At 33.2% G+C, this 10051-nt stretch overlaps 1 protein-coding gene across 1 annotated transcript; it reads right to left on the bottom strand.

Annotated features, from left to right (window-relative positions):
• LOC110266472 (protein FAM133-like) lies at positions 4108-5150 on the bottom strand. Its single transcript, XM_021111263.1, has 3 exons — positions 4716-5150; positions 4423-4643; positions 4108-4304 (listed from the first exon to the last, which is right to left on the bottom strand). The coding sequence occupies exons 1-3, from the start codon at positions 5061-5063 to the stop codon at positions 4235-4237; spliced, it is 639 nt and encodes a 212-aa protein (XP_020966922.1). The 5' UTR covers positions 5064-5150; the 3' UTR covers positions 4108-4234.

Raw genomic sequence — 10051 nt, 5'->3', positions numbered from 1 at the left:
AGGTAAAAGTGATGTTCTTTAAATATGTGGTGATTGAGTTTAATTTTCTCGTTAATAGTTTAGCTAATATGTGAGTTTATTATATCTAGTTAAATCTCTTTGCTGCTGCATCAGTGGTGCGTTCAAATTCAAGCCAATATCAAGGACGTGTTATGAATTATCAGTTCAGGGAACCAGTAGCAGCGGATAACTTTTTGGGTGTATAGTTACAGAATATGGGTGTAAAAGAACTATTTTTTTGGTGTATTTTTGAATTTTCTTGTGTTTCACATTTTACTTAGGGTTTAGGGTTTTAGGGTTTAGGGTTTAGGTTTTAGGGTTTAGGGATAAAGCATTAGTGGATAGAAGTCTGGTGTATTTTTAACTTTCCTTGGGTGTAAAATGAGATCTTATGGGTGTAAAAATCAATGATCTGGGTGTATAGTAGGTTGGTTGGTTTAGGGTTTAGGGTTTAGGGTTTATAGTTTAGGGTTTAGGGTTTTAGGTTTTAGGGGTTTGGGTTTAGGGTTTCAGGGTTTAGAGTTTTGGGATAAATCATCAGGGGATAGATATTTGGGTGTATATTCAACTTTCTTTCGGTGTAAAATGTCAGGTTATGGGTGTATATTTAGTTTGATGTTTTCCTTCATATTATAGTACCTGTAATTCAGACATTTTAAATACAGCAGAGAGAGTTTTACTCATAATTGGCAAATTTTTACATCATCTGTTCAATTTCTTACAAGACTATATAATAGTTACATTAATTAGTGTCAATATCATTAGAATCTATCTGACAATATGGACTCAATAACAATGAGGATGGCTTGGACAGTCTTATTGCATTACTTCCCCTAATGGCTTCAGCTTTGTCTTGATTCATTTCATGGAATAGAATCCGGAAAGCATATTCTACTCTAAAGTGGTCCACCTTGTCCTACAGTTAAAAAGAATATTCTGTTTAATCAACCATGTTAATTGAGTAAAGTAATACAGAGTTATTTAGTTTTAAACACATTTACCTGGGTCCAATTGTCCCACTCATACTTCAACCTTTTAATGTTTTTGGGCTGAATTATCTCAAGCCACTTCATTATGTAAATAGCACAGTCATAGCTGAAAACCAAGAAAATAAATTACAAATTACATATTGGAAAGGTTAATTTTCAGAGTGAAAGATTTATACCTTGTCTTTTGGCCTGAGATGTTAATGTATGGCGGTTCAATTTCCTTGTCCTTGTCCCTTCTCTTCAGAGGTGCCCCCCATCATATACTCTAATTCGTGAAATTACATATCTCTTAAAACACAAAACAAATCATTAATACATGAATAAATTTAATAAAGGAATACACCCAAAGGAGCACAAACTTACACCTTATATTGAACAGAAATACATTCAACTATTAAAATACAGAACACAGAACCAACTTACAATGAATGTATTTAGGGCCATTCTCTTATCGGACGGAGATGTCGTGTGAATTGGGTCGAGTATATAAAATTTCCGCTTTCTTGTATCAGCCAACCATAACCACCAATGTTGTGAATAACAAACAGGTGCAAAAATCTGAAGTATGTCCAGATTGAACACTGTTTTAGTTTGTTTGGCCTATAAGTAAAGAATGGTAATAAGAAGTTTTAGAAATGAAAACTTACATAACGATGCGATGCTAATTTTTTAAGGTCCAAGAAGGGTATAAATATTGGATAGTCTTCCACCCTGAATGGCTTATTATTTTTAGGCGGTAAGAATACCCCCTTCAGGATGATTTGCAATGGCCATGTTCTGCAAAAATTGTGAACCACCAAATGAATACAGAAAATACACACAAACAAATGCAGAAAATACACCCAAATGAATACACAACTTACACACAATTGAACACATAAAATACACCTAAATGAACACATGAAATACACCCAATTTAACACAGCAAATACACCCAAAGGAATGCAGAAAATACACCCAAAATTCGTTGAAGCAACCCTTACCACAATATTAGGAGGGAGACAATATACTTCTTCTTGAAACCTTTTAATCTTTTGCTAGTTTAGGATGAGGCACATGGCAGAGATAATCTAGAAAAAGATGCCGAAATCAATTTACATCAATCAACATTGCAGTTAATTTTGGTGATAAAAACATTAAGGTTATTGTAATATTACCTCAGCTTCTATATGCGTTTCAGCTGCGAGTGATGCGAGGTGGATTTTTGATAAAATGTAACTATATTGTGCTTTGAGTGTGCACACGGTGTCATACTCATTAGTTAGTCCATTTTCGTATGTCTTCACTCGTGTGGCCCAGATGTAGCATTTCTCTTTCATGTCAGCCGTATTTTCATTCGTCCTCGCATGAGTTTTAAACTTCTCGAAACTCTCTCCGCCACTTTCCTTTCGAATCTGTGGACTTTTTCCTTTTGTTGTCACCCCACCACTTGCAATTTTTTCTACCTGATCCCCTAATTGTTCTAGCAGTTTTGGGGTTTCAGGAGTCTTTGCCCTCTCTCCATCTTGCGTTTCCGCCCGCTCCTGCATTGCTGCTTCTTCTTGGCTTGAATTAGTCAAGCCAAGGCTGAATGATGGCATCTGACCTTTTTTAGGAACGTACGATGCTGTCCGTGCCATCATCATCAGCGCAGCAGCGTCTTCTGGGGCTGGATTACTGCGTGATCATGTATAACGTATTTTAAGAATAAGAATATACGAATGATAACAAAACATTGATTTTACTCTGATGAACTTACATTTTAGATGGAGCTGGTGGAAGCGTGGGTGTGCTTTCTTTAGGTTTTTGGGGTGGTTCAGGAATGCTTCAGGGTTACATAAAATTAATCAGGTTATAAAAAAACTAGTCAGAGATCAATTGTGAAAATATACACCCCAACAGGGGAAATATACACCCAAACTGTAACTAAATACACACCCAAGACTATTCCTTACCTTTTTGTAGTTCCTTCATTATTTTCTTCACTTGGAGACTTTTCAGGTGTTGGTTCAATTTCTGGCACAGGGGTTGGTTCATTTTCTATCACAGGGGTTAGTTCAATTTCTGGCACAGTGGTTGTTTGGGATAGTGGTAGACAAACTTGAATCGGAACTCTAAACAAGAAGAAAAATAAAAGGTTAACAAAGCCCCCGAAAATAAAATGATTATAAGGTTGAAATTTTCTTGAAAAACTCACATTGCAAGCGCTTCTGTTTGCAACTGTGTCTCTACCCGCACAACCATCATGTTCTCTTCAGCTGGCTCACTGGCTGACTCTTCAACCAGACTCAACCTAAAATACACCCTAAGAAAGTCAAAAATACATCTGAAGCATTCAAAAGAAAGACAGGCTTTGTTTTTTGAGAACTTACATACTTCCAGTTTTTGCTTTTTTTTCCTGCCTTTTTTTTCTCGAATAAAACATTAAAGGGCTTTTTTTTCTAAAAAAAAATACATACAGAATTAAAAGTAGAAGGTAATAAAAAAATAAAAGCAACGATTATTAGAAAGAGAAATTACATGCTCTCTGCTGGTTTGTTTATGCTGCTTTGATTTGTGTGTCCTTGAGACGAAGGATCATCACTTCCTAAGTTTACGTCCGGTATTCTAAACATAATAGAGTACATATTCTTCATAAAAAATACCATACTGTTAAATCAGAATAATAAGATTTTATCAAATAAAGCTTCTTACGTTTCAAATGAGACATAGTGACCTTCCGTCGATCGCATGTCAGCTTCCTTCTCCCTGGAAAACAAGAAACAATTATCAGCAAAGAAAACACCTTAAAATCTAAAATATACACCCCAACAAGACATACCCCTGTGCAGCAGATTTTTCATTCTTTTCCCTTAAGAATTCATCTAATTCTTCAGTTCCAATTTCAGATCTGACAGTACATGCATAAAAGAACATGTTAACAAATATAATTTTGATGATAGACGGTAATATAGCTTACAAAGTACTGTACCCATGATAGGATTGAGCTTGCTCAGGAGATAAATCCTCAACAATGACCTTTTTCTTTTTGGATTGTGTCCTGGGGAAAAAAAAACAAGTATGAATCAGAAATACAAAATTAAATTGATCAGAAAATACTATCCAAAGAAGTGCTTACTTTTGTGGTGTTCTCTGAGTCTTTTTCTTTGTTTTTTGCTTCTCTACTGGTGATGATTCTTCGCTTCTAAAAGTTAATAAGAGACGCTCTGTTAATACATAAAATCTTGATAATAAACCCAAAGGAAAGCAGTAATAATTTCAGAACATTACTCATCATTTGATTCAGATTCTGAATCTGAATCCTCCTGAATCTTCTTTCTTTTTTTGGACTCCATTCTGGAAGACAAACAATCATCATTTGAAAACACCCAAATGAATGCACAAAATACACCCAAATGAATGCACAAAATACACCCAACTGGATAAACAAAATACATCCAAGTATGTTACTTACTTTTTGGCTTTTCGGGTGGGTTGTTTCCTTGTTGAATCCTCTGAGTCTTCTTCAGTCTCAAACTCAGAGGTAGAATCGACTTCACTTTCAGTTGTTTCAGTCTCAGATGATGATAATGAACTTGCCTTCCTTTTTTTTTTGTTTTTTTGGTTTTTTTGTTTTTTTTCTTTTTTCTTTATTTCTTTCATTTTCTCCTTTGTTTCGGCCATCTTTACAATTCCCTGATACATTAGAAATTTTAGTTAGCAGCATTCAAGTAAATAAAATACACCCAAGATATTCTTTTCACTTACCATATGTTCCTCCATTTCTGCTCTCATTCTTTCAACCAACTGCTCTCTAGTCCAGTTGGCAATCCAGGGTTCTGGAGGTCTTTCTTCTCTTTTCTTGTCTTTATTTTTTGATAGATGGAAGTAAACTATCATCAGGGCAAACAGGCAGCCGTCAATTGCCTTTTTCTTTTTCAGATTGTAATCTGTTATTCCCTTGATGATAAGATTCAGAACATGTGCTCTCCAGTTCCCCTCTGTTATCGTGTCCATCTTGAAAATTGGTGCCAGGTGCACAGGAAAGATTTTGTTTATTGTGGTTGATAACAGAAACGCCATCTGTATATAGAGGATGAAAATCCTCTTGAACATGAGGCGATCCTATTCATTATCAACACCAATAGCCATCATCTCATCTGTTAGATTTTTTAGGGTCTTCTCCTGGAATCTTCTAAAAATTTGTTTGTTGTCTTCAGAAATATCCTTATAATTGACTTTTTGAGGTAGTAGATCTCCTACAAAAAGGGAAACAACATTGTATGAAAATCACTTGAAATACATCCAAGCATCACTTGAAATACACCTCAATATGGCTCATATACACCTATGTTTGTAACGAGTTACCTGATGCGTTGTTGCCAAGCGCAGCCCCTATTGTTCTTGGTCTTACTTTAAACGAACCGTAGCCAGTTTCGAGTGTGTTTTTCCCTAATTTAAAGGAGTTAGCTAACTCCTTTAATATTTGGTGATGCACCCTTAGCGGCGGGATGTACATCAGGCCACCAAATCCCAAATTCCTAACAATTGCTTTCTTCTCCTCGCTCATATTTCTGAATTTCTCACTCAACAGATGGGTTGCACACTTTAGGTCATTGGTTTGCTGTAAATAAAGCAAAATTAGGGTCAGATATATTTCTATTATGAAAAAATGATTTGATCCAAGACATATATACATTTTTTTCAGCTTGATTTTTGCTTGCCATTTTTTTTTGAAATGAAAAATACACCCATAGATATCAGCCAGATATACCCATAGATCAGCCACATACACCTATACGGATTCTCATAAGTATTTAATTATATCAGTTCAAAATGATGTTCAATTCACTCAAATATGCATAAATATACAAGGTCAAGCAATATACACCCAAGGACAAGCAATATTAGAACAGTTGCAACAGTTGATTATATTACATAATATCAGTTCAGAAATATACACCCAACAAATTATGCCATATACACCCACCAAATTACTCTATATACACCCACCAAATTACGCAATATACTCCCAAAAATCAGTTACGAGAAGAACTAGAACAAGAAGAACAGTAAAACCTAGAACAACTAAGAAGAATAGTAAAACCTAGAAGAACTTAGAAGAACAGTAAAACCTAGAACAAGAAGAACATCAAAAACAGTAAAATGAGAGCTAGAACAAGAAGATCAGTAAAACCTAGAAGTACATAGAAGAACAGTAAAACCTAGTTCTTCAATTTCGAAATCAGAAACAGAAATGTGAAAGATCTACAAGATGAGTAAAACAGTAACGTACCTTGAGTAATATTTCTTCATTTTTTCTGGAGATTGTTGATGGAGAGTTCTGTCTTTTGTTGATGGTTTCTGCTAATCTTTGTGACGAGTTCGAACATCTCTTCAGTTTGGAATGTTCTTCGAAACTTGACGGTTTGTGTTTTCTTCGAAGGAGAAGAGGAAGAGTGCGCCATAACGAGCGCTTTTTGCGAAGTGTAACCGTTGAGTGACGCGCGTGGGATTGACGCTCCATTCAAAGGGAGTGAGTGCGCGTGTAGTGTTTCTAGGCTGGGCCAACTTGTAAGGCTTGTAAGCCTTATTTGCTTGTATGTGTAGCAGGCCCCATTTGATTATAGTATTTTTTAATTTTAAAAATTAATTAACTTAAGTATTTTGAGATTTAAGTTTAATTATTTATATTTAATTTATCACATTATATCAAAATTCATTCTTATTATACATACTAAAACATATATTATGTTATTATCTTTTAATTAGTATGCTAACTTCTAAAAATGATTGTTTCCACATTTTAATATGCATTTAAAACAGTTTCTTAGAAAGATTTTTTCTTTTAACCTGTGAATCTAGAGCTTTACATTTATTTTTTTTTTAAATTACATAAAGCTTGTTATTCCATTCTCTCCTATTCTTCCTTAATTATGAAAAATTAAAATTAAGCAACAATTCATACTGGCTTACAATTATTTATATGTTTTTTTAAAATTGTTATTCGTACATTAAAATTAATCATTAAAATCAGTCATCAATATATTTGTTATAAATATATATCTGATTAATTTATTTTCAATGTGTATTTATACTTTAACATGTATTTTATACTGATGGCTGACGTCGGTAGCTGATTTTAGTATACACGTAGCATAATCGATGTCTTTTACTTGAATTCGATACTGCTTTAAATTATTTGGAATTATTTCGCGATTATGTTGTGAATTTTTTATTTGAGTAAAACTTCACCCCGGCCTTGATAATTTTACGAAATTCATTTCCGCCCCTTAACAAAAGCATAATCCCATCGCGATTCCTATCCATCACTTTCCTCAGCATTCTAATCTTTCTGTTAAAGTCTCTGTCAATAGGAGGCAAATACAATCCTAAGTATCAAATAACATTCGTACGTGTAACAGAACATTCCTAAATGTCATTGGATAATTTTTTTGGGACAAATTGACCCCTGGTATAGTAAGCAAAACACCAATGTTTTAAAGAGGCCAAAATGTTGCGTTTCACACCAACGACGTTATATAGAAAGAATCTTCCATTCTTCTCCCTTCTTTACATTGACAATTAAGAAAATCCTAAGTCAACACCCTCTTTCGCGCTAGAAATTATCCAGCAAAGGACACCGTGACGGAGGGCGAATGACAACATAACAATGTAGTGATGGAGAAGAGCTGACGTCATTGTGACATTGTGGTGACGGGCTATACAAGGAACACGAGGTAGGTTATTTGTTTTGTTTTCTATCATTTTTCTATGTTTGATTGTGGTCCTATGAGTGTGGTCTTGTTAGGTGGTCCTCCTTCATAGCTTCATTGTATGCAATTTGTAGTTAGTGACTTGTCTAGTTGTTAGGACTACAAATATTTTTTTTTTGTTTTAGGGTTTAGTAAAGAAATCAAGTAATGAAAATAAGTTAACAATTTCTAATTAGTGTTGAGTGAGGTATTATGCGTTAATTAAAAATTATTTTTGTTAGAGTTTAGTTTAATTTACTGTTACGTTTGCTACAAATAACTTACAAAATTGTGTCTGTGTTTCACTGTGGATGATGGTTTGAAAGAGATAAGAATGGTGTACCCAACTATATTGATGATAAGGTTCATAGGTTTCCTAAGTTGGATATAGACTTTATGAATTTCAAAGACTTAGTGAAAATGCTTAAGGGCTTAAGTTACCAAACTCACAAGGAGATATACTGGCAAGACCCTATTGTAGGGGATATTGAGTCTGGACTCCACATTCTCAAAGGAGACAAAGAGATTAATAAGATGTGTGATAATAAAATGGCTAACATAAAGACTGATGAACTATATGTCTATTGTGATCATGATGAAAATAATCCTGAGTTGTTGGAGGCTGCTACTGATTTGGAAAGAGATACTGACTCATCTATTGATGATGGTTATGAGAGTGCAGAAGATGAAACTTACAAGTCTCCTCCCACCTAGGTTTGAATCTGATAATAGTAGTAGTAGTCGTGAGATTTTTGACTCCAAAAAAGAAGAGATTAACAATAAAGAAGAAAAATTTGACTAAAAAAAGATGAATATTTCTACAAATAAAAGAAATGTCACTCCAAAAAAGAACGTGACTCCAAAAAAGAAGAATGGCAAGACAAAAGAGGCTGTGGATCACTCTCTTAGTACTTAGAAAAAAAAAGGCAGCAAAGAAATATGTAGGCAGGACTAAAAAACATATTTGAGCTCAACCAGATATTATAGATGGATAGAATATTGGGTCTACAACAACAGCAAGCCCAAATGTTATGAAATGTGAAGATTGTGGATTATCGAAGCAAGTTCATTTTGACTATGTGTGAAGACCTAAGGTGTTATGTTATGAAAAAGATGACCTTCCATAAAAAGTTGATGAAGTATATTGAAAATTTGGCTCCAGTTCAATAGCAGAAGCTAGATCAGATTATTAAACTAGAAAGTAACAAATGGAATACTGAATGAACAGGTGATGATGATAGAGTCATATTTGAGGTTCAAAGGAAGAATCACAAAGTTGGTGTCAATCTTAGAGAGAAAACATACACTTGTAATATATGACAACTAACAAGTATAAAATTAAGGTTTTGTAATTAAAAATTATTATGCATAGATTGAAATGGTAGTTTGCTAAACTGTTGATTTTGCTTATGCATATATTATGATTGCTTAGGTTTACTATGCAAGCATGCTGTAGCTGCTATTTTTAGATTTCACAAACTAAATCTTAAACCAGAAGACTTTATTCATGAGTAGCTTACTATGAATGCTATTTCAGGATCTACCTTTTTTTAGCTTTATAAAGATTGCCTAAAGATCGGTGATAGTTTGTTCAAATCGACAAACTTAGCTACTGACATAAAGTTTGCCTATGAGTTCGACGAACTTGCTCTCACTACGATACAATGTTGATCTTATTGCTATACAAGTGTAATAGCCCGTGCCATACACGTGATAAGATTGAAATTATAATTTTAAATTCTTTTGTTAAGATTAATTTGAATTATAATAATTTGATTAATAAAAATATAACATATAATATTGTTTATTTTTTCTTAATCTATATTAAATGTATTAACTCTAAAATAGTTATTAATTAGTTTTAGTAATTTATTTTTTTCAATAAATTAAACATATATACTCAATGTGACCATAAATAATCTAATAAGACCCACCAACAATTTTTTATATGTTGTTTTACTGTCAAGTAAGAACATATTAAAATCAACTCAAAATAAATAATAAATTATTAGAGAATTCTAATGCACAAATTTCTCTAATAAACAATAAATAATTTAAACCCACCAAAAAATAACTCAACACTTTTCTTTGATACCTGCAAAACATATACCTGAAATAATATTATATCAATGTTAGTATACAGTTTTACAATCATCGACCGTATTTACTATATGTGACTCCTTCTTAAAAGTTATTCTACATACGTGTGCATTCAAAAGATAAATTACTGGACTTTATTTTATTTTTCTAAATTACTATAATTATGCATTATTCATTAAATGCTACTTGTAATATAATTGTAATATTGTAATATAATTATAATAAAGATATTTTTCTAAAATAAATTTA

The sequence above is a fragment of the Arachis ipaensis genome, chromosome B09 (genome assembly GCF_000816755.2).
Source record: "Arachis ipaensis cultivar K30076 chromosome B09, Araip1.1, whole genome shotgun sequence".
Taxonomy (NCBI): Eukaryota; Viridiplantae; Streptophyta; class Magnoliopsida; order Fabales; family Fabaceae; genus Arachis; species Arachis ipaensis.
The sequence above is the reverse complement of the archived record's forward strand: the minus strand, read 5'-3'. Positions and strand labels throughout refer to the sequence as shown.